At 36.3% G+C, this 24,853-nt stretch overlaps 5 protein-coding genes across 5 annotated transcripts; 2 read left to right on the top strand and 3 right to left on the bottom strand.

Annotated features, from left to right (window-relative positions):
- Positions 1–1,956: 1,956 nt before the first annotated feature.
- LOC18029751 (histidine kinase CKI1) lies at positions 1,957–5,961 on the top strand. The gene is made up of 8 exons (XM_024149135.1): positions 1,957–2,013; positions 2,225–2,464; positions 2,562–3,194; positions 3,295–3,661; positions 3,757–4,343; positions 4,422–5,534; positions 5,613–5,822; positions 5,947–5,961. The coding sequence occupies exons 1-8, from the start codon at positions 1,957–1,959 to the stop codon at positions 5,959–5,961; spliced, it is 3,222 nt and encodes a 1,073-aa protein (XP_024004903.1).
- Positions 5,962–6,594: 633 nt separating this feature from the next.
- Positions 6,595–10,430, bottom strand: LOC18029750. The gene is made up of 10 exons (XM_006414736.2): positions 9,562–10,430; positions 9,376–9,472; positions 9,175–9,282; positions 8,854–9,084; positions 8,617–8,735; positions 8,062–8,517; positions 7,862–7,970; positions 7,215–7,747; positions 6,949–7,119; positions 6,595–6,847 (listed from the first exon to the last, which is right to left on the bottom strand). The coding sequence occupies exons 1-10, from the start codon at positions 10,002–10,004 to the stop codon at positions 6,643–6,645; spliced, it is 2,472 nt and encodes an 823-aa protein (XP_006414799.1). The 5' UTR covers positions 10,005–10,430; the 3' UTR covers positions 6,595–6,642.
- Positions 10,431–11,529: 1,099 nt separating this feature from the next.
- On the bottom strand, positions 11,530–12,771 carry LOC18029749 (xyloglucan endotransglucosylase/hydrolase protein 15). The gene is made up of 3 exons (XM_024149867.1): positions 12,418–12,771; positions 12,140–12,333; positions 11,530–12,056 (listed from the first exon to the last, which is right to left on the bottom strand). Exons 1-3 carry the CDS (start codon positions 12,694–12,696, stop codon positions 11,657–11,659), a joined length of 873 nt encoding a protein of 290 aa, XP_024005635.1. The 5' UTR covers positions 12,697–12,771; the 3' UTR covers positions 11,530–11,656.
- A 972-nt stretch (positions 12,772–13,743) lies between these two features.
- Positions 13,744–14,792, top strand: LOC112082046. The gene is made up of 3 exons (XM_024149134.1): positions 13,744–13,893; positions 14,010–14,138; positions 14,205–14,792. Exons 1-3 carry the CDS (start codon positions 13,744–13,746, stop codon positions 14,790–14,792), a joined length of 867 nt encoding a protein of 288 aa, XP_024004902.1.
- A 7,235-nt stretch (positions 14,793–22,027) lies between these two features.
- Positions 22,028–24,247, bottom strand: LOC112082045. The gene is made up of 3 exons (XM_024149133.1): positions 23,936–24,247; positions 22,862–23,833; positions 22,028–22,351 (listed from the first exon to the last, which is right to left on the bottom strand). Exons 1-3 carry the CDS (start codon positions 24,245–24,247, stop codon positions 22,028–22,030), a joined length of 1,608 nt encoding a protein of 535 aa, XP_024004901.1.
- Positions 24,248–24,853: the final 606 nt, after the last annotated feature.

Here is a 24,853-nt window from a genome sequence, read left to right as displayed (position 1 = left end):
CTGTGTAAAGAAGAGAAAGTGCATGAAAGCTAGAGATAGCTCAATTGAGGAAGACATATACATGGTTTATATCCTCGAACATGAAACTGAAAATCAAGTTATAATGGAGCCATTAACCTCACATAAATTCCATAATGGAAAATCAATTCCATTGTTTGACCATAAGAGTAAATGTAGAAGATATTTTGATATCTCAATAAATTTGTTTTCTTGTGTTTAACACGAAAGATCAACATGATTTTTGGTCTAAGAAATAGACACAAAGTCTAATTAACAAATTTAAGCCCAAATTCAAATCTAATATGCTCCATTTCTCATTCACACTTTACCAAATTATAAAGCCATTGGGCTTCTTGTACAAAGAAAACTATGAACAAAGGTTATGCTTTAACTTCTGTCCTCTATTTATCTCTCTAATCTCCTGCAAGTTTCACAGATGACACTCCTCTCTCTCTCTCTCTCTCTCTCTCTCTCTCTCTCTCTCTCTCTCTCTCTCTCTCTCTCTCTCTCTCTCTCTCTCTCTCTCCACGAAGTTCCTTTTTATAGTGATGACACATTATTGTGTAAAGAAAATCGCCAAGAACACCTCACTGGAAGTTGGAACGCCAAGATGCTTTCTTATAGCGCTTCTGCTTCAACCAAACGTGATCTTTCTCTTTTGGGCACAAACAATAAAAGTGTCCTTATGGCGAAAATGGAGACCGTTGCCTTGTTGTTTTAGGCAGTAGCCGTTTCCCATGAATGTGGTCCCAAAAGCAACTCAGCCATGCATGGTTTAACTTATATCACCTATAGTGAGTCTTTATTGTCCTTGTTTGACCGATTCATACAAGCTTGAGCATCAAGTTATCATCTCCACACTTATATACTATGAAGTATTTCTGCACCAACCTGAGTCTTCCTCGTGCCATAAGCATTGAGTTCGTTTTCCATTCTGCAATAAACCATCACTAAAAAAAGTCTTGGATTTGGTGTCACAGCCTAAAGAGACGGTGCAAGCTGGAGGGTTGAATGAAAAAGCCTTGGAGCAATCAGTTTATACCAGACCGCGTGAGTAGATCCTCATAGGTGGTTCTTTTGGAAAAGAACACCAAGCTGGTCTGTATTGTTGAACACTCTAATAGGAAAATTGTCCACCAAGAATCTGTAGAGAAATGAAGAAAGAAAGTCAAGATCTTCGTTTTCATTCCATTTTAAAAACATTTGTTGAAGAGAGATCGAAAATCAAAAACAACATTGTTGCTTCCCCTTCACGGAATCCGTGAGAGATTAGTGTTTTGTTTCAGCATTTTTTCTTTTTCTTTTATTCATCTCATTAAGTATTGTGCCTAAAATATTTCATTTCCAAAAGCTATTAAATGCCTAAATTAACGAATTCGATATTTAGAATAGAGGAGATCAAATATAGAAATATATTAATTTCTATGATATGCAATGGATTTGTACTTAAAGGATTTGATCATAACTCAAAAACCTTAATTAATACAGTGCATATCCCTCCCAAATTTGATTTTTGTGGACCTGCGCAGCAAATCAATTTGTGATTTGCCATAAATAATACATATTTATCTACACGTAAAATGATTGAGATTTAGCTAATTGGAGATGGTTTTTGAGCTGTGTGTTCTTTGAATTCGTGCGGATTTTAATTGTTACTTTTTTTCTACTTCGATTGAAAATACAAATTTGCTAAGAAGAATTATGAACGTAATGCTTTGTGAATTTTCCCTTCTTGTTTGGCTAAAATCTTGAAAGAAATTGCTTTTGCCGCTTGGAGGATTAGTCCGAAACTTTTCAGGGTTTACGATTAGACCCAAGAAGCCAAAGATATGGTTGCTACATTCTCAGGTAATTACAAACCATTAGCTAGCATAAAAATGGTTTTTGGTTATGTAGCTATGTATAATACATATAAACATGTTTTTGTTTTGTGGATCTATAAAATTTTCAGAGCTGATGGTGAAAGTTACAAAGTCTATAACTTCTCGTCCAATTTTCGTCTTCTTCCTCATGGTAATATTTATTTTCTTTTTAATAATCATTCAATTGTTTGTTACATACTGTCTGAAATCCGTCCACTGCTTTCTGACCAATTTCTGATGGATTTTTGACAAATTATAAAACCCTCAGAATTAAGTCAGAAATTCCGTTAGAACTACCCTTGTTTTTTGGTTGTAGATGTACATAATTTTTTTCTCAACGCATTTTAAATGGATAAATTTAGGTATTTCTGGTGATTGTTTCCGGGACCATACCGATCATGATTTGGCATAGAACAACGAAGAACACAACAATGGACGTCGCTTTGTTCACTCAAGATCTCCGATCAAGTTTAGTTTCCCAGATTGAAAAAATCGGAAAATTTACCTATCCAAAGACAGATTCACTTACTATCGGTTTAGCTAGAGTTATAGATTCTTATCTCACCAAGAACACTAGTGATTTCACAGCGATTCAAACACAGGTTTTTTTTAAAAGTTAATTACATCAATTCATGATCTTTGTGATTAACTTTTGAGTTATTACAGAACTATAATCTTCAATTCTTGTCGTCTTTTCAGATTGCACCGGTCTTGTTTCAAGCTTATTCGATGATCCCTCAAGTCTCACAAGTTTCCTACATTAGTACGGACGGCCTCTTGTTTTCTTACATAACAGAATCAAACACAAATGTCGCTGTTTTTGCCAATTCAAGTGATGGTGGTGGAGACTACACTTGGTACACTCAAACCGTTGATCAGATAACCGGTCGTCTCAAAGGGGATGCAACGAAATCTCAGCCGTCAGATGTAACCAACACAGACTGGTTCCAAGCAGCACAGAGAAATTACACCACCGCCTTTGTGAGAACTGGTTTGGGAGGAGAAGATAACGAGAAACTGTTTCAGAACGTGGTTAGCTTGTACAGCAAGAAAGGTGTTGTTTTATTAGGGTTTCCAGTAAAGACGTTAACCGGTGTTTTGAAACGTTTGAAACTAAAAGGCGGAGAGCTTTACATGTGGACTAAAGACGGGACGTTACTTGTTCGTCAAGGTTCACTAAATGCTTCTTTCTTCATCTCTAATGGCTCGACTTACTTCGGTGAAGAATCGTTGAAATCCGGAAATTGCAGTTCCCGAAGCTGCTTGGTGGAGATCGAAAGATCGAAATTTGAAGTTTTTTGCTCTGTTCTTGAAGTTTCCGGTGTGCCTCTGGTAAATGTTATATCATCTTTTAAGACATTTTTTTTTTTCACTTGATGGAATAGATTCATCACTATGTTTCCTTGCTTCTTCCAATGGTCTTTGTTATTAGAGATACACACTTATGTTTCCCAACAAAAGAAGACGACCAAGCATCGAAAACGCATCGCTATATCTCCTTATTGCGACGATGTTTTTGGGCTTGTGCTGGCCTCTAGGGTTTGTAGCGTTTATGGTGCATACATCAAGAAGAGAGATGCATATGCGTGCAACGTTGATTAACCAAATGGAAGCAACACAACAAGCTGAGAGGAAGAGCATGAACAAGAGTCAAGCGTTTGCAAGAGCTAGCCATGATATTAGAGGATCCCTTGCAGGCATCACCGGTCTAATTGATCTATGCCGTGAAGAAGTTAGACTTGGCTCAGGGCTAGACACTAGTCTTAAGCAAGTCAATGTATGCGCCAACGATCTAGTTGGTAAGATTTTCGTCTTCAGACTCTGATTTCTCGAGGCTTTCTCTCTTAATGCTTTAGTCCCTAAAAGAAAGTCTTGTCATGTTGTTTAATCACAGCTTTGCTTAACACTTTATTGGACACAAGCAAAATCGAAAGCGGGAAGATGCATTTAGAGGAAGAAGAGTTCAACCTTGCCAAGCTTCTTGAAGACGTCGTCGATTTTTTCCATCCTGTAGCGATGAAGAAAGGGGTTGATGTGGTTTTGGATACGCTCAATGGCTCTGTGTTCAAGTTCTCGAATGTGCGAGGGGATAGTGGTAAACTCAAGCAGATACTGAACAATCTTGTAAGCAATGCGGTCAAGTTCACATCCGAAGGGCACATTTCGGTCCGAGCTTGGGCTCAGAGACCTGGCTCTACGAGCTCTGTGGTCCTGGTATCGGACACTAAAGGAGGTTTATCAAAGTTTTCAAAGTGTATGTTCTGCAAGAACAAAGACCAGTCATCAAGCTATGAGATGGAAATGTCGAGTTCCATAAGAAACAACGCGAACACAATGGAGTTTGTGTTCGAAGTGGACGATACAGGTAAAGGGATACCAATGGAGATGCGTAAATCGGTATTTGAGAACTATGTTCAGGTAAGAGAAACAGCTCAAGGACAACAAGGAACTGGATTAGGACTTGGGATTGTGCAGTCTCTGGTAAGCAAAGTATGAGCACTGATTATCTCTTCACAAGGGAATGCATCTTAAACGCTTCTTTTCTTTTCTATTTTCTAGGTAAGATTGATGGGAGGTGAGATAAGAATCACAGACAAGGCCATTGGAGAGAAGGGAACATGTTTCCAATTCAATGTTTTATTGACAACCTTAGAGTCTCCAGTGAGTGACATGAGAGTGAGACAGGACATCGAAGCAGGATCAGATCACATATCGACGCCAAACCTCGGACTGATTATAAGAACTTCACTGGGAGGTAGCATCAACATACGGAACATGAGCCCTAGATTCAACAACTGGCTAAGCTTGAGTCCAAAGCAAGAAAGGTCTCGAGTGGTTCTTCTTCTGAAAGATGAAGAACGTAGAAAAGTTACAGAGAAACATATAAGGAGCTTGGGAATCAAAGTCACAGTGGTGAAAAGATGGGAGCATTTGAATCATGCATTGGAGAGGCTTTTTGGCTTTTCACCACAGAGTTCAATGGGAAGAGCAGAGTGTAGTTTGAGAAACGAATCATCTAGTTCGAGCTCGAGGGATTTACCTTTGATTGGCAAGAATGGTGTTGATTCCGAAAGCCAAGTTCCTAAAGCAAGAAGCTACAGTTTCTCCGCAGTTTTCCTTCTGGTGATTGACGCAAAAACCGGACCATTTCCTGAGATGTACGAGATTGTCGAACAGTTTCGTAGAGGCTTGCACCATGGCATATCCTTTAAAGTTGTTTGGCTTAACGAACCTAGTGGCCGGGGAAGTGAGAGAGGTGACATTAGTTGTTCGAAACCCTTGCACGGATCACGTCTTAACCGAGTGCTGAAGATGTTGCCTGAATTTGGAGGAACTGAGCCAAAAGAAGCATCAACACCTTTAGAGGGGGAGGCTTGGGTCAAGTCAATGTGTACTGGTCAAAAGCTTACTGTGAAACCAGAGGACAAGAAAGGAGCTTCCAAGGGGAGTGACGATGAGTTCTTGAACGGAAAGAGAGTTCTAGTGGTCGATGATGATCGTACAACATCTTTACTTGCAACAAGAAAACTGAAGAAGATGGGAGTGTCTGAGGTAAAACAATGTAACAGTGGGAAAGAAGCTGTGAGATTAGTCAGTGAATGGCTCACGCAAAGAGAGCAACAAGGTGTAACAGAAATGCTTCCCTTTGACTACATATTCATGGACTGCCAGGTAATTTATTGATAAAGTCTTCCAAACGCAATGGCAAACGTTCCACCCTTAATACATATCTTTCTGCTTCCTGCACAGATGCCAGAAATGGATGGATATGAAGCAACAAGAAAGATTAGGAAAGTGGAGCGAAAATATGGTGTACATATACCGATCATAGCTGTATCCGGTCATGATCCTGGTTCGAGGGAAGCAAGAGAAACCATACAAGCTGGAATGGACGCCTTCTTGGAGAAAAACCTGAATCAGGACCAACTTGCGAAGGCAATTAGAGAAATCATAGGCAAGGTATGACTCTACATGCAACTTTGAAGTAGTAGATGCTTTTCCATTCTCATTCTTATACAAGAATACTAATATGACAATATTGTAGCAAGTTTTCTTCTAGTTTCTTTAACAGTATCTATTACAGGTTCAGAAACCGTAATCAAGATGGAGCTATGGATGCAAAACCATCCCCACCATCGACCAAATCATCTGCTAGCTCATCAGGCTCTAGTTATAGAGGATTGATGAGATGCCGATATTTTAATCTCAGCCGTCCAACTTTCTTTGGAAGAATCTCATCAGCTTCGATGGAAGTATCTGTATCAAAACGTCTTTAACTAACCAGGCAAGGCTTCAACTCCTGACAGATATTCATCCCTGCAAGAGAATACGAGGAATTAGAGATTGTGGAAAAAACAATGATAATACTGATTGGTCTTTTGCATCTACAGAACTTGACCTGGCATCTCTGGATATGTACATCAGATATTTTCAAAAGCATCTTGTTTCCTGAACCTTGAAAATTATAAAGCTTTACATTTAGTCAACAATAAAGCAGATGCAAAGGATCACTCATATATCTCTTACAAAGAATGCAACAGGTATGTGAAACCAACCTGATCAAGAAAGAAAACAGAAGATACAACTGCATGAAACCGACCTGATCAAGAACATGTCCATTGGTATCCCCAACATGTATAATCCCATTGATTTTTCCAAATTCAAACAAAACTTGATTTGATAATAATAAAGAATTAAAATATATTGATTAAGATAAATAAAAATAACTGATACAAACGAAACAACAGTGATGGACTGCTGGTGGATTTAAAAATGTATTTCAGAAGCAGTGGACATCATCACTAGAGTCTTGTTGCTCCAAAACAATAGTAGCAAGTGCGAGTCTATAAGCACAAGATCCTAGGCTTCTAACCAAAACATAAATCTCCTTCTTCCTCCGTTTCACATCTTTCCCTCTCCATTGCTCTTCTCTTAGTCTCCCTAACAACAATGCATCACACAGAGCTTCCGCCGTCGGCTTTTTACTGCACATTAAGACAAGTTTAAGTGCTCAGAAACCAAATCAGCCTCTGATGAATTTCAACCAAGATTTTTCTGGGTTTTTCCTTTTTTTTTTTGTTATTACCTTCCACGGACAAATCCTGTTGTTACAAACCCGATTGGCCATCTATGAGATTGCTTTGTAAGAGTGTCTTCAGGGACATTTAGTTCCCAGGTTCCAGAAGGTTGTTCTTGGAAGTAAGAACTTACAGAAGATTGAGGGATTGTAACACGCCCTTCTTCTCCTTCACTACAGCTGTGAAACATAAAGAAATACACCCTCAATATCATCCCAAAGTGAAATAGTTTCAAGTGATTCATTTGTTCAACATGATTTCTTGGAGATGTTACCCGGATTTTAGTACTGATATATCTGCAAGAGATGGTGCACATACAACTGCGCCTTCTTCAAAAGAACCTTCCTTGAAAGCATGTAGAAGAACTCTGACAAGGCACAGTTTATTACCGCTCTGGTGGATCTGAGCTCTTGCTTTTGTTTCATCTTCATGAAGAGTATTCATAAGGTTTGTGTGTGGTTTCGAAGTGTTGTGAGGAAATAAAAGTAAGTTGTCGCTTGTGAAAGTTTTGAGAAAAGTAGTCAGCGAATCTGATGTTCTTGCCACGATACCATCAAATAGATTACCACCATAACTGAAAATCTCCACTCCAGTCGTCCCATCGCTTGTAAGCTTTTGATTGGAACTCTCTCCAATAGAACGCGTGGCATGGATACTATTCCATGGAGGTGGAATGGGAATTCTGAACGGTCTTATGGCAGGAGGGCGCCTTTGTGCCTTCTCCTCCAATTCTGCAGCTTCGCTCATTGTTAAAGATGAATATGCTTTGCAGTCAGGAAAATCTGATGGGAAAAAGGGGAAACCAGCCTGCAAAAAAATTATAAGTTTTTCAGACGTTTTTCAAATCTACGATTTAGTAAGTTTACATAGCGAGAGAATCTTAACACCAATGGATTAAAGTTTCAGAGAGGAGAAATATACATCACAAGAAACCCAGCGTTTCTCCCTCTGACCTATTGCCTGAGCTCCATTTGAGACGAAGGCATTCCAGAAGACTTTGATCCAACTAAGGGGAAGTATAAGAGACCATCTGAAAGAGAATAATAATGATTAATTGTGGATCATTAAGGACCTTAATTCTAAAGAACAGAACAGTACGATTCAACTAAAGTGCAGATTACCCAGTAGGTGAACTCCCAAGTTTTTTATGTTTGAGAAGCAGTAAAGGACAAGACCTCGAACTCCTTGGCCTACTAGATACCTTCGGAACCTCAGCAGCTAGATCATTGAGGCAAAGAGAATTCATACGACTTTGATGCTTTTCCCAACACAACATGCTCTCTTCTTCTGGAGGGGACAGTTCACTATTTGCATCCCACAAGCACTTGAAAACTTCAGGAAGACTTTCTTCAGCATCTGTGTTGTTTGTCATTTCAGTTGACTCAGTAGGCTCAGTTTTGGTCATTTCAACTGACACTGTAGTATCATCACGTGAGTAATTCGGGATTAACCGCGGATCCATGACAACCCGAGCTAAAATAGCACAAGATGATATGTTCTCCTCTTTGTAAGGATCACAAACGTTCTTAACTTCAGCTTTTTCTGTTGAACACTCTCTTAAAATAGTCTCTGAGCTTCTGCAAGACAAAAAAAAAATCAAAAAAACATTGAGATAAATCTTCCTTTGTTCATTTGCGTTCTTGCAAAACCATTATATATCCACTCAGATGGCTCACCTTGTAACAGGATGTAGGGTTTTTTTAAGAAGATTAGATGCTTTTGGACCAAAAATCTCAAGTTTTGCAAGCTGACCCTCGAGTGAAAAGCAATCAACTAAGACACCTGTCTCATTCATCTGAATGAAGAAACTTCAGGCATCAATATCTCCACAAGAATATGTAAAGCAAATTACTAACGACAATTATCAGCTAGAGACACGTAAAAATAAACTCAATGAAAGAAAACATAACTACCTGTTTTTGACAAGCTAGTTTAAGAGAATCATATCCCTCACTGAAGGAAGAAGCATGGATCCACACCCAAAGTTTTCGAAAGTCTACATGATCTCCATTTGAGACTGGAGCATCATTTCCTACGCAGTCACCCTCTTTCCCCTCGTCTCTTCTCTTAGGTAACTGAGAAGGTCTCCACATATATATTACAGGAGCAATCGCCTGAGAAACTGGTGGTTCGACATGATAAAGCTGAAGAAAACAAAACAGCTAAGATTACATCCTCATGAAATTGCCGTTCCCAGTAATTTTTAATAAGTCAACTACATAGATTCACTATACCATGGCGTTCCCATAACTAAGCCCTGTGAGAATAGAGTCAAAAACTTCCTTGGAATGAGACGACGGAGAAGGCTCCAGTAGCAAGTTTAATATCGACAAGAGTGAGCCCTGAGAAATTCAAAGCCAAACAACATCATGACAAAGATTAAATTACAAGAACGAAATTTTAAGAAGAATCTCAAGAATAAGGTGAATGCCTGCCTCTGGACCCTCTAATTGCACACCAATGTGATAGCTTGCATCATGCACAAGAACACCTTGCCTAGACTTCTTCAAGATATTCCTAGATCCCCTTCCTCTAAAACCATTACACAAAAACCTTAGATTAACAAAGGCGCCAACTTTTTCCTACTAAGAGGCAACTAACACTGCAAAACTTGAAATTACCTTCCATGTAAACCAAGAGGAAGGTGGAAACCCCAAAGCTTAGTCATAGAAAACCGTTTAGCATGCCAAACATGTGTCCTAAGCCTCTTTGTTCCATCCCCAGAGGTACAAAACCCCGATTCAGGGTTCCCTTTGAGTTCAATTCTCCTCTTAACTCGTCTTGTGATCTTTGTCTCATGTTCTGATGATTGACCAATCGATAATAATGACTCTGACTTTTGTCTCTTTATGTTACGTCTCTTTGAAGGTTGGTTAGTGTAAGAATTGGTCCTTCTCCTCTTGTTCCTCTTCGACCTAAAGTCCTTGTTCAAACGATCAGACACAATCGAGTGAAGAGATTCGAGCTCAGCTGCTCGAGCCTCGGCGAATTTGTGGACGCTGATTTCTCGAGGTGCATGCGACGATAAACCACCATCTCTTTTCTTGTTGTTCCCATTAGCCATTACTTGGGATTTAAACCAAAAATCCACAAGCTATTCGAATGAAATAGTGCCGAGATTCCCAAAAAAAAATCCAAACTTTATCGAAGAACACTATAAGAGACTTGTAGAAATTGGTTCAGACAATTTGTCGAACAGGTGGCACGCAGGAAAAGATACTGCGGCTGCAAAAAAGACGACGACGACACAACTATGGGTTAATCGTAATTTCACTATAACGAACAAGGATACACATTTAAATGAATGGGCCTAGATAGTAAAAGTGTGAGCTTTCGGGCCCATTAGTTTAGAAGCTCTTGTGCTTTCTTTATCTGAGAAGACAGAAAGGCGGCGGCAAAAGCAGCGGCGGTGGTTTTGTCATGGCCGTTGACGGTGGCAACCGGAAACGCCAAGAAGATAAAATTTCATTTCTTGAGCAGCAAGATGAGCCTGAGGATATATCTCCAAGGAGAAGGCTCATTTAGTTGCTCTTCACTCTTCAGGTGGGTGCACAAGCTTTTACTTTTTTCTAGTTTTGGTTGGAAAACTCAGTTATATTACTTAAATTGATTCCAAAAATCATCATACAGTACCTATGTTTGTCTATGTAAGAATTAAGTTATCTTTGTGATCTGTGATTCTTATGTACTGTGGTATTGTATCTTTTCTTCCTTCTGCTGAACGTGAACCAACCAGTTAGTGACTAAGGATAATAGAAAGTAAAAAATGATATAAAGTGTTGTTTGATTGTAAATGAGATTGTGAATGGATACATGTCCTTTTTTTTTTTTTTTGCATTTACTTGCTCTATATGTACAGCAAATGTCTGAATATTTAGTGACTTTTAGACACCACCAATCTTATTTTCATGTCATTATCTACTCCAAGAGCCACACAAACATTTCTAGATACCACAGTTTTTGAGCAACACAAAGAAAGCCATTCCAAGTTTCCCAACAGCTATGATACTTGTTAGCAGAGAAACACAAGTAGCTAAATACAAAATGCAGCTGAACATTCAGGCAATGATTCTTGTATCTTAGATAAATACAAAAAAGAAGGTATTGTACAGCTTTCTTAGAGCCAAGCAGAAAATAGATTAGCTACATTGAACAAACCTGGGACAAGGGCTATGAAAGAAGCTTTAGTTATGTAATTGAAGTTGTCACTTGTCTGTCAAAGAACTATAACGACTTCTAGATTATATATGAACCGAACAATTGATCTCCAAAGCACAAAACATTAGATGTAATTAGGATCCTAGTAGACTTATTGATAGTTCTCTTTCTTTGTCCTTTTCAAAAGCATATAGTTTGAATCAAATTGTGTTTATACATGTGATCATATTTAGATCATTTAAAAAAAAACATATTTATATCATTTAGTTAGCCAAAATCAACCTGCCTCTTTTGACATCAAAACCAAACCTCCGGAGTCCATGTGTGATCGATCTCTTAGCAAGTTGCATATGACAAGAGATGTTTAGTTTGTGATCTTAATTTGTGTCTATAATTTTAAATGATTTTTCTTGATTCGGTTGTTTATAAAAGGAGAGGACAGAGCTTTATTGACCTTGAGAATGTACAATGAAAGAACAACAGAGAAAAGAAACCAATCTTAAAAATTACAGAGAAGAAATTGCATCAAGAAACCACAGAATCATATGTGTTTTTTCATCAGACTCTGGACCGCTTGCACTCAGGAGGGAATCCACGAGGGAACCTTTTGAGATCAGAACAATAATCATAGATCATGAAGTATCTCTGCACCCATCTAAGTCTCCTCCTGCCATAAGCATTGAGCTCATTTGCCACCTGAAATTTACCATCAGTGAAGGAACTCTTGAACTTGGGATCACAGCCTGAAGATACGGTGCAAGCCGCGGCCTTGAATCCTCTGTAGTAAGCTGTGAAAGGAGCCTTGGACCAGTCGGTTTTCACTAGACCACCTCTCGTAGCCCAATCGTCTGCATTCCATAGACTCGAGTAGATTCTCATTGGTTGGCTCTTTGGGAAAGGAACACCAAGCTTCTCTGCATTGTTGAACACTCTAATAGGCAAATTATCCACCAAGAATCTGCAGAGACAGACAAAGTCAAGATCTTTCGTTGACCATTCAATTTAGAAACACAATTCTATGAGAGATAGATGAATCTTTACATGATGTGTTGAGGTCTCCAGACAATTGAGTAAGTGTGGAAGTTCTTGGTTGGATCAAACCAGAGATAAAACTGTTGTTCTCTGTTGCCTTTCCCTTGAGCAAAGACATTGGTGTGAAGAACATAAGGCTTACCTGTCTCATTCCCAAGAAACTCGAAATCTATCTCATCATGTGTTGCTCCTTGTGATGACAACTGCAAAATTGTATAGACAAGATTTAGCAAAAAATACTCTGTTTTCATAGTTTTTTAAGTGTGAGTTTAAGTTTGAGAACGTACGTAGTAAGCTGTGACGGTGCCGGCCGAGTTTCCGGCGACGAGTTTGAGCTGCATATCGATCCTTCCGAACAAATACTCTTTCTTGGATTTGAAACCCGACCCGGAAACCCGGTCAAGAGACAGAGACAGCATGTTTCCTCCGTTGAAGATTTTGCCACGGTGGTCACCCCACGTGAGGTCGAACTCGTCGAAGAAGTTGCCTGAGTAGGCTGAACCGAACATCGTTACCAGCAGAACAGCCGCCACGACGGTGGTGGTGAGGCTTGACCTTCGACCCATTTGGGTTTGGAGGGCAGAAATGAAAGCTGAGGAGTGTGTGTTTAGTAAAGAAGATGAGAGCTGTGTTTTTGGTTTAAGATGGTTTTAGAAGGGGGTGCGAAATCATGAATTTATAGCTGTAGAAGAAGTAGCCTTGGGAACTATATATTTATTTAACATTTACCAAATATTTTGTTTAAAAAGAGTTTGTAAGTTACTTTTATCCATAGTTCATCATATTGTTGTCGTTTGAATCATAAGGGCCAAAATTGTAAATAGAAATAAACATAGGATTTTGGCTTAGTTTCAAGAATAGAAAAACTGATAAACTATTGAGCAATAACTAAAATTTTGTTAAGAAAAAGTGTGATTATCCATCACATTATCACTTATCATTTTTCTACATTCTTTGGACACTTGTCAAAGTAGTTGAACACTAATCTTTGTATTAGAAAAAAGGTGATATCCTAATCACCATTACACATGTCTTGATTTTGTTCTAACTCTTCATCTATAAATAGATTGTTGTAATAAAGAGAATGTACATCAACAAGAAACACAAAATATAAGTACAAAGAAAAGCTTTGTTCCCACTACCATCTTTCTTTTATCTCTTAAGTTAGAACACAAATTCTTATTCATCTTTATCTATAATTAGCTAATAGTCCTTAAAACGTTATCAGCACGAACCGTTCCTATACCAAAGAGGTAAGCTTTTTTTTTTGTTCAATATGTTTACATTCATATTCAAGTATATGACATACTCTATTTTCTATATATATATATATATATATATAGTTGGTTCATGATTATATGGTAGATGTCTCCCCAGATCATGGCTCCATAAAATATAGTTTGTTCCAAAGACAAATATCATATATTTTAAATTATTGCTCTTTCTTATCTTTTGCTTATTATCATAATCTATATAGAAGGCTTGCCTCCTATTTTAAATTCTGTTATTATTATGTTTACAAAATTTTAAAGTTTTTATCATGTTTTTTTAAATCAGAATTTTAAATTAAAATATTAATAAAGTTATAATTTTTTTATATGGATTTAGTTATCATGTCAAATTTGGCAAAGCTCGAGATCACTGCCCTTGATATATCAGAAAATAATTATATGAGATGGGCAGTGGCTGCAAAGATGCATTTAAAAGGAATGCAGCTCTTTGATACCATCGATAAGTCGGAAACAACTTCGGAAGAAAAAAAGGCAAAGGCCATGATATTTTTATTCCACCATATCCATGATGGTTTAAATATGAATATATCACGAAAGAAGATCCCGCAGATCTTTGGCAATCACTCTAAGATAGGTTTGATCACCAGAAGTATGTGATATTACCAAAGGCTAGGCATGAGTGGTTGAACCTCCGGTTTCAAGATTACAAGAGCATTGGTGAATATGATTCCGCTCTGTTTGGAATCACTTCCAAAATGATGTTATGTGGAACTGAAGTAAGTGATTTCGATATGATCGAAAAAACTCTTCAAACATTTCATCCTGAAAATGTAATCTTGCAGCAACAAAACCGGGCAAAAGGATACAAGAAGTATTCTGAGTTAATGCAAGTTCTCCTGGTAGCAGAACAAAATAAGGAACTCGTGATGTTAAACCATCAATCTCGTCCAACTGGATCAGCTCCACTCCCAGAAGTGAATTTTGCATCATCAAATGATAATAATTGGCAACAAGGACGTGGACGCGGCCGTGGTTACAATCGAGGTCGTGGACGAGGATATGGATATGGACGTGGACGTGGATATGGACGTGGACATGGACGTGGTAAAAGGTCCCACTCCAATGACTTCACCAATGAAAAGAATAATAAAATTCAAAGAAATGAAGATGGCCAAGAAATGAATAAGCAGTATGATAATACTACTTGCTATAGATGTGACATGAAAGGACATTGGTTCCGTAGCTGTCGTACACCAAAACATTTGGCCGATCTATATCAAGAATCGCAAAAGACCAAAGGAAAAGAAGGTGAAGCTAACTTCATCCATGGTGAACCCGGGCCTTCTTTCGATGGTATAAGTGATACACATCTCGATATTGCAGATTTTATGGTTGATCCTGAAGATATCAACAAAAAGCAAAATAACTAAGATCTTCTGGAAAAAAGAAAAAAATGACATGATAAATAGCTATGTTTAAGAAAATAAAATCTAATGTTTATATGTATTTTTCTGTTCGTAAAATAGTTTTATAAAATAAATCTTTTGTTTTTGTTTTGATAATACATCTTTATATTTTAGATTCAGAAATGGAAAAATTTGAGATCGAGGATGGAGATATATGTCTAGCAGACAGAGCTACAACGCACACAATACTTAAGGATAAAATATATTTTTCCTCTCTTAAAATGAAAGATTCCGCTGGAAGCGTGAATACAATATCCGGTAATGCAAAAATTATTATGGGCTCCGGAAGAGTTAGTTTTTCAATGCCAAGAGGAACTAAATTTGAGATAAATGACATTATATTCCCCAAAGTCTTATAGAAATTTGTTAAGTTTCAGAGATATCCGCAGAAATGGATATCATACAGAAACTATGAATAAAAATGGCATTGAATATCTTTGCATTACATCAGTTATTCAGAGAGAAAAGTCGTATTGGAAGTATTACCAGCATTATCCTCCGGAATATATTCCACAAAGATAAATATGACTGAATCATATGTTACGGTAAACCCGAAATTTACAAGTACATTCAAAATCTGGCATGAACGATTAGGGCACCCTAGTTCAGTCATGATGCGGAAAATTGTGGAAAACTCTAATGGCCATCCATTGAAAAACCAGAAGATTTTTCAACTGAGAGAATTTATATGTAATTTTTGTTCTCAAGGAAAACTTATAACTCGACCATCGCCAGCCAAAATCGGGAATGAATCTCCACTATTCTGGAAAAGAATACATGGTGATATATGTGGACCTATTCACCCCCCCCCATGCGGGCTATTTCAATATTTTATGGTATTAATTGACGCATCCAGTAGATGGTCACATGTGTGTCTTTTGACCACAAGAAATATGACTTTCGCAAAATTCATTGCCCAAATAATTAAGTTGCGAGCACAATTCCCTGATTTTGCAATAAAGAAAGTAAGACTTGATAACGCTGGTGATCACTTCCCAAGTTTTTAATGATTATTGTATGTCATTGGGAATTGATGTTGAACATCTTGTTGCGCATGTTCACACACAAAATGGCATGGCTGAGTCTTTGATTAAGTGATTGCAATTGATTGCAAGACCATTAATATTGAGAACAAAACTCCCAAGTATGGGGTCATGCTATATTGCATGCAGCGGCATTGCTTCAGATAAGACCAAGTTCTTATAATAAATATTTCCCAATACAATTAGCATTTGGCCAAGAGCCAAATGTATCACACCTTCGTGTTTTTGGATGTGCGGTTTATGTTCCTATAGTCCCACCGCAAAGAACAAAAACGGAGCCGCAAAGAAGATTGGGAATATATGTTGGTTATACATCACCAAGTATTATTCGATACCTTGAACCACAAACTGGTGACATGTTTATGGCACGTTTTGCCGATTGCCATTTTGATGAAAATGAATTTCCAGCGTTAGGGGGAGGAATTAAAGAAGTTCCAAAAGATGTTACATGGTATACACCATCTTTATTGTACCTTGATTCTCCTACCAAACAATGTGAACTTGAAGTTTAAAAAATTGTAGATTTACAAAAGATGGCAAATCAGTTACCAGATACATTCACTCATACAAGAAGGGTGACAAAATCATATATCTCCGCCGCAAATATTCCATCAAGAATTGATGTTCCGAAATAACAAAATGATGGAAAAATAGCAAATGAACCCAAAGTTCAGTTAAAAAGGGGGAGGCCAATGGGATCAAAAGATAAAAACCCCCGGAATAAAAAGAAAATGGGAGAACAAAATGATAAATGTCCAGAAGAACCACATACAGAGAAAAGTCTTGAAAACGAAAATGGCAAAGAAAATTATGAAATTTTCATCAACTATGCCCAAAATGGAAAATTATGGGATAGAAATGATATAGAAGATAATGATAGAATTTTCTCATTCTCTGTATCTAAAGAAATTGAATATAAAGTAATGATCCAGATCCAAGGTCCATATTGGAATGCCAGAAAAGATCTGATTGTGAGAAGTGGAAAATGGCCATAAAAACTGAATTAATCTCCCTCAATAAAAGAAATGTTTTTAGGACCTATTGTCATAAAGATGTACAACCGGTTGGGTACAAATGAGTTTTTTTAAGAAAAAGAAATGAGAAAAATGAGGTGACAAGATATAAAGCCCGACTTGTCGCTCAAGGATTTTCTCAAAGACTGTGAATTGATTATGAAGAAACTTATTCTCCGGTCATGGATGCAATAACATTCAGATTTTTAATGAGTCTTGAAGCATCTAAAAATCTAGAAATGTACCTTATGGATGTTGTGACAGCATATCTATATGGATCACTTGATAATGATATTTATATGAAAATCCTTGAAGGATTGAAAATGCCTGAAGCATTAAGTTCCAAAACAAAAGAAATATGTTCAGTCAAGTTACAAAGATCACTTTATGGATTAAAACAGTCCGGACGAATGTGGTATAATCGCCTAAGTGAATACTTGTGGAGTAAATGATATATTAACAATGCAATATGCCCTTGTGTGTTTATTAAGAAATCATTGTTTGGATTTGTGATCATTGCTGTTTATGTTGATGACTTGAACATAATTGGAACTCAAAAGGATATTGAAGAAGCAAGATCATATGAAAGAAGAGTTTAAAATGAAAGATCTCGGAAAGACAAAGTTTTGTCTTGGATTACAAATAGAGCATTTTCGAGATGGAGTATTCATACATCAATCAAATTACACTAAAAGGATATTAAAACGCTTTTGTATGGATAAAGCGACTCCTTTGAGTACTCCAATGGTTAATCGATCTCTCGATACAGAAAAAGATCCATTCCGACCTTGTGAAGATAACGAAGAAATATTAGGTCCTGAAGTACCTTATATGAACGCTATTGGCGGACTTATGTATCTTGCGAATTGTACCCGACCGGACATAGCATTCGCTACAAATCTACTTGCTAGATATAGTTCGTCCCCTATACGTAGACATTGGAATGGAATAAACATATTTTCCGTTATCTTCAAGGGACAATTGATATGGGATTGTTTTATCCTAAAAAACTCCAAATTTGGTTTAGTTGGTTTTGCCGATGCAGGTTTTTTATCAGATCCACATAAAGCTCGATCGCAAACCGGATATGTTTTTACATTTGGAGGTACTGCAATCTCTTGGCGTTCTCAAAAGCAGACACTGGTCGCCACTTTCTCAAATTATGCAGAAACTATTGCACTTCATGAAGCATGTAGAGAGTGTGTATGGCTCAGATCTATGATTCATCACATACAAGAAGCAAGTGGAATAATCATATGAATAAGGAGCCAACAAAATTATTTGAAGATAATTCTGCATGTATTGTTCAACTCAAGGAAGGCTACATCAAAAGTGATAGAACAAAACACATCCCTCCAAGATTTTTCTCCTACACTCAAGAGCTCGAGAAAAATAAAAAAGTGGACATTCAATACATTCGTTCAAGTGACAATGCTGCAGATCTTTTTACGAAGGCACTTCCTACTACAACATTCAGAAAACATGTTCACAGCATTGGAATGCAACGTCTACAATATCTATAAAAGGAAGACTATATCTAGGGAAAGTTGCATGGTTGTACTCTTTTTCATTTTCATGGTTCTTGTCCCAAATGAATTTTTCCATGATAAGGTTTTAATGAGGCAACATGCAACACATCAATGGTGATGGATACTCAAGGGGAAGTGTTAAGAAAAAGTGTGATTATCCATCACATTATTACTTATCATCTTCCTACATTTTCTTGGACACTTGTCATTGGACACTAATCTTTGTATTAGAAAAAGGTGATATTCTAATTACCATTACATGTCTTGATTTTATTCTAACTCTTCATCTACAAATAGATGGTTGTAATAAAGAGAATGTACATCAACAAGAAACACAAAATATAAGTACAAAGAAAAGTTTTGTTCTCTCTACCATCTTTCTTTTATCTCTTAAGTTAAAACACAAACTCTTATTCATCTTTATCTATAATTAGCTAATAGTTCTTAAAAAAATTATCTTTAAAAAGATTTGAAAGTGATTTGGACAAGATTTTTGCGAAGTAAACTGAATTTAGTATTTTGATTTTCAAGTGATTTTAGAGGAAACATAAAAAAAAATGTGTAAGTGTAGAACTAGTTGCCATCATAAGTAGTTATCCAAGGTTTTTTGCTTTTTGTCTTCGTCTTTTGTTTATACTCGGAAATTGTGTTTATTGTTACCGTTTATTTTATTTGATTTGCCATAAAAGTATATTTTCGACTCTTATAAATTATAATGTTACCAGTTACTTTCTCCATCAGTTAATTCTAGCTGTTTTTTTTTCTAACCATCTTCTTTACAATCACTTAAAAATCTATAGCCGCTTATTTACATGTGGTTATCAATGGACCCGATATATTTTATTTATAATTGGTTTTAGATGTGATTTTGAATAATTTATATACTCCATTTATGATTTGTTTTTTGTCGACATACTCCATTATGATTTATTTGCTGTTTTCCTGTGAACCTAAAAAGAAAAGAATTTATTTTTAGGGAAAATGAGAAAATGAAAGCTGTCCAAAGAAAGATAACAAGAAAGAGTGTGTGGGGGAGTGTACTGAGTCGAGAGCTGTTGCCAGCTCTTCTGCTTCAGCCATCAAGGCATCAAAAACCTCGAGCCCCCTTTTTTGTTCTTTTTCTTTTTAGTTTTTGTTTTGGGTGCCTTCTAGTTTTTATATTTATATTTATCCATTTTTATCTACAATAAAATGAAAATATTATCAAGATAGAAACTTGATAATCCATCATTTCCATGTATAATATGTCTGTTGACTGAATCCTACATCGAGTGGAATATAATAAACAAATTAATAATAAGAAAGCTAAAAATTTTAATTCAATGAAATTTGTAAAGTTAAGGTGGGATTTGAACTATCTATTTTACGTAAGAAATGGGATAGTACATCAGAAAGTCGTATCTATATCCAATGCAGAAAGAATCGAATGAGATTTTTCTAGTTTTTTCGTATAAGTACATTTTATAAATGATAAAAAAATAGTTTGAAAAAATGGATATAACAAAACTATTTTGTAAGTTTGAAAATTTACGAAATAGATGAACACAAAGATTTTCAAACTTAAAAAATAGTTTTTCTTATATCCATGCTCTTCATAAAAATTAATGGTTTTTATTTTTTATAAAATGTACTTATAAGAAAACAGTGACTGGTTGTTATCACTGAATGATGTTTTAGGTGATATTGCAACCTTTTATTTTAGCTAATCACTTGAGTTCACTTGTTTGGTTATTTTTTTCAACAAATAGCCTATTTCTTGGGAATGAGAAAGTGGACAAAATAAGGATGGGAGTAACAAGCTGGCATGGGAATGGTCACTCATTGTACATTGGTGTCATTTCCCTCGTACCTTAATCACGTGTGACTGTGACCTAACGGTCTGTCTCTTTGATCTCTATCTATTCCAGCTTGCATGGGCATGCCCATCAAGAGAAATGCATTACCAATTCATGAAGTAACTCATTCCAATTCTAAACAAATGTTTTAGACACAGTAACAATAGAAAAATCACAAGTATCTTATAAATAAATATATATATATATATATATGCGACCTTAATCAACATTTATTTATCTATTTCGTTAAGCAATCTATTAGGTTTACATTATATATGTAGCAATTTATAGGGCTGTTAAACAAAAAATACATGTACACATAACAAAATAGAACAATACTACACGTATTTAAGACAAAAAAAAAATCCTATGCTTTTGAGTTGTGATCGCCATTGGATAAATTGTAGGTTGATCTTTTTTGAGAATTCTCCGTAAGTTGAATTTCGGTGTATTAATTATAGTATATAAAATTATATGCATGACCGCTAGATTTTGTTTGAATGTGGGGGGGCATTAAAAGAGGCAACACATTTTGGTTGATCAAAAATATTTATATTAATAAGTATGGTTCCTGGGCAAATAAGAGGAATGGATAAGGTAAGGTGGTCCAACCAAATCTCAATTTCTAACAAATGTAATTATTGAACTAATACGAGTTCAATGTCCTGTCTTACAAAAGACAAAATACATGTACGACAAAAAAACTCGACAACATGTAGATTCATGGAATTCGGAATTGACACATCATCCATATAGTATGTAAATATGTATATATAGAGATTCAAAATTACATAATGAAATAACCGGAACTTCGATTCTCTTTTTCTTAAATTCAATTCCTAATCAAAACTAAACCAAGCCTAAATACCTAATCCCTCTAATCTAAACCCTAGCACCAAAACACTCTTTTACCCTCCATCTCACGATTTCTCCTTCTTGTTCTTCCTCACCGTGTCTCTTCCGCAAACCCTAACCGCCGTCTTGCAAAATATTTTACTAGCAAGCTGTGAGAAACTACATGACGATCTACATATCAATCTGAAGCCTAGAGTTTTAGTTTTTTGAAAAGATTAAGTTTGTCCAGATCGTAAACCGGTGCTAGAAGTTATCTATGTTTTCGTATCGGTAATCAGATCTGCCCAAAAAAAAAATTATGTTTTGGACAGATCTGATTCCCAACACAAAAACATGGATAGTTTCTGACACCGATATTCTATCAGGACGAAATTAAGCTTTTCAGAAAGTTAAGACTTTGGGCTTTAAATTGATATGTAGATTGTCACATGGTTACCTAAGGTTTGCCGGTAAAATATCTTGCAAGACGACTAAGATTCACGGAAGAGAATCGACAAGAAGATGAAGAAGAGGGAGAGAGATTGTGATGGAGAAAAAGGGATTAAAAGAGTATTTATCAGTGTTCGAGGCGCTAGGCGGGCAGCGATCCTCTGCCTAGCGTCGAAACTGCTTAATCGGTGCCTAGGCGATTTTAAACGGTCTAGGCGGTTTTATAACAGAACAATAATGATATAATTTAATCATATAATATTACCTAATGAAATAATCTAATCATGTAATATAATATAATAAAATAGACAGTTTAAACAAATGGTCTATGAATATTGAATAGAAAAAAGTTAAAAAAACATAAACTATAAAACATAAACATAAAATAAAACCAATAATTTAAGTTTTAAAAAATAAAAAAATTCTAAATCTCTGATACTAAAAAAAAAATTCTGAATCTCTAATGATGATTTTAATCACCGTTCTTTTGAGCTTTCACCAGATCTCCTCTAAAATTTGCTCATCATCTGATTCAAATTCCACATCAACTTCTTCCTCATCATCAGAATCAAAATCAGACTCGTCAAGCTCCCTAACAACACCATCATCGTCTCCTATAGTTTCCCACGTGTCTCCTAGTTCCACTTCAGCTTCTTTAACAATCCAACCTTGAGCATGAAGAGCATTATCTGCCAATAGACTGTCCACTTTCTTTTCTTTATGTTTCTTTCGTTTTGCCAATAATCTCATGTTGAATTGGATATAAACAAGATTGTTCAGCCGTTTTGTATCAAGTCTGTTTTGTTTCTTGGTGTGTACCTACATCAAAATTTAAAAATAAGACACAAATCTACAACATTTGTTTATTCATGAAAGAAAGTGTTTATTTAGTTTAAAATAAATACCCCTTCAAAAAGTACTCCAATTCCGTTCACATCCGGATGAACTAGTCGTCAAGGACAAAATCTTTATTGCCATTGTTTGTAGCTTTGGAACTTCAACTCCATAGAAATTCCACCATTGAACTATAAAGAAAAACATTTGATTAATAATCATATATTGAAAAAGATTAAAAAACGAGTAAGTTCTAAGCAAATAGACCTGGATCATAATTCTCATCATTTTTGGAACATCCTTTAATGGCTGTTGGATGTCCAAAGTTTCCCTCTTTTTTGTGTATGTTGCAAGCTCAGTGTTGATAACAAAGGTTTGAGTATAAGATCATTTGGAAAAAAAGCATCAACACACTTAAAAGTAGCACTAATGACATCTCTGTTGAATTGGATAGTTGAATCCTTAATAAAAATAATAAGGATTCAAGAGATATGCCATCCAATGAAGAGGACTATCAAGACGACCATTACCCTTCTGATCAATGATACTAAGTATCGGTTTGTAGTTCTTCTCAAGATTGTTTAGAGCTTTGCATATCTCTTTCTTTGCTTCTTCTAACTCTCCATGCAGAAACCCTATCGTAGGCTTCAGATCTCCATCAACTAATCTAAGTACTCTAACCAAGTGTGCAAAGACTTTCAGACACATTCCCACACCATCCCAAAATTCCATATTACAAGTTGTATTGTAAGCTGCAAGTCCTTTAGGATGCTTTGCCCATTTACTTTCTCCCCATTCGTTGCTAGCAAATATCATCTTTAATTTTTCTTTCTTCTCCATCAAACTTTGCAACATAAGAAAGGCCGACGCAAATCTCGTTATTCCAGGTCGTACAATAATATCTATTCTCTTTGTAAACTTCCTCATCATGGATAGTGTCTTATGACGGGCATAAATAAAAATGGTAAAAGCCTTAGCCTTGTTGATGGTAGTCTCAAACAAAGGAAGTTTAGCTATGCCTTCTACCATCAGATTTATTGTATGAGTTGCACAAGATGTCCAAAATATGGTTGGTCTCACCTCCTTTAACAATTTTGCAGCAGCCATGTTATTAGTGACATTGTCTGTTACCACTTGAACTACATGATCTCCACCCACTTTCTCAATGCACTCATTGACATACTCAAAAATATACTGGTCTGTATGAGCATCATCAAAACAATCTTTAGAGGAGAGAAACGTTGTACCTTCCTTGCAGTTGATACACAGATTCATGATGCTTCTTCTTTTTCTGTCCGACCAAGAATCTGTCATTATAGAGCAGCCACTCACCTTCCACTCATCTTCTTGTACTTTCATCAAGTTATTCACTCTAGCGACCTCTTCCCTTAACAAAGGCTCCCTCAGCTGATATTGACTAGGTGGAGTAACACCCGGTCCAAATTGTCCAGCAGCCTCGAGCATTCTCTAAAAATCATCATTTGCAATGGCGTTAAAAGGAATTCCAGCATTATATACCCACCTCAAAATATATTGATGGACCACATGCAATTTCTCTTTTGCAATTACATTCTTGATATGTTGTTGGTGTTGTGTCAATGTTGGACCTTGGGGAGATTCCAGATTGATGCTAGAAGTATATCTATCCATAGGACCAAACATGCGAGGCATTTTCTTCACTCCCATACCTTCTACTTCAATTACTTCTTCTTCTTCGTCCCTTTTCTCTGAAATATTCACTGAGCTCCGAACCTCCGCGTCGTTCATATGGGCTCGTTTCTTTTTGTTTTTTGCTTCCGTAAGTGCTTGCATACATTTCTCTTGCTCTTCATTTTTTGAGTTCGGACAAGAAGCCACAGCTTCCTTGCACTCTCGCAACATGTTGTTTCAATCTGTGTACTCCTCCTGAAAACTCTTTCCCACACAGCTTGCATTTCACTTTGTCCAAATTGTTGGGATTTATCAACACTCCAAATTCCCAACCAACATCATTTGATCTTCTCTGCAAATTTGATCTCTTATTCGTTTCTTCAGAATTTGATGTCATTATCTACACAATTGACAAAAATGAGACACACTGATTATAATAATAAAATTGATTTTTTTAGACGAGAAGACTGAGAAGTAAAAACATTACGAAGATTGCTGTTTATAACTGAACTAAAATAAGAACAAAGACAAGAAAGTGGAAAGAGTAGTACAGTTTCATAACTATAGTCACTTAATTAACTAATATCATACCATAGATACCGTAATGGAGAAGACACATACCCTTTTCCAGTTATAAAGAAACAAAAAAGCAACACAATTTGCAAAAGAGGACAAACAAAATAACAAAAAAGCAAAACCATGATAAAGTCGTGAACTATAAATCTATAATTTACAGTGCTCAAAAAAAAAATTAAGTACAATCAAATCAATGAAATGGAAAAGCAACACAATTTGTAATTAAAAGACTTACATCAGAGAATCAGAGACTATGAAAGA

The sequence above is a fragment of the Eutrema salsugineum genome, unplaced genomic scaffold (assembly GCF_000478725.1).
Source record: "Eutrema salsugineum unplaced genomic scaffold, Eutsalg1_0 scaffold_1, whole genome shotgun sequence".
In the NCBI taxonomy this organism is placed as follows: Eukaryota; Viridiplantae; Streptophyta; class Magnoliopsida; order Brassicales; family Brassicaceae; genus Eutrema; species Eutrema salsugineum.
This window is presented reverse-complemented; position numbering and strand designations above follow the sequence as displayed.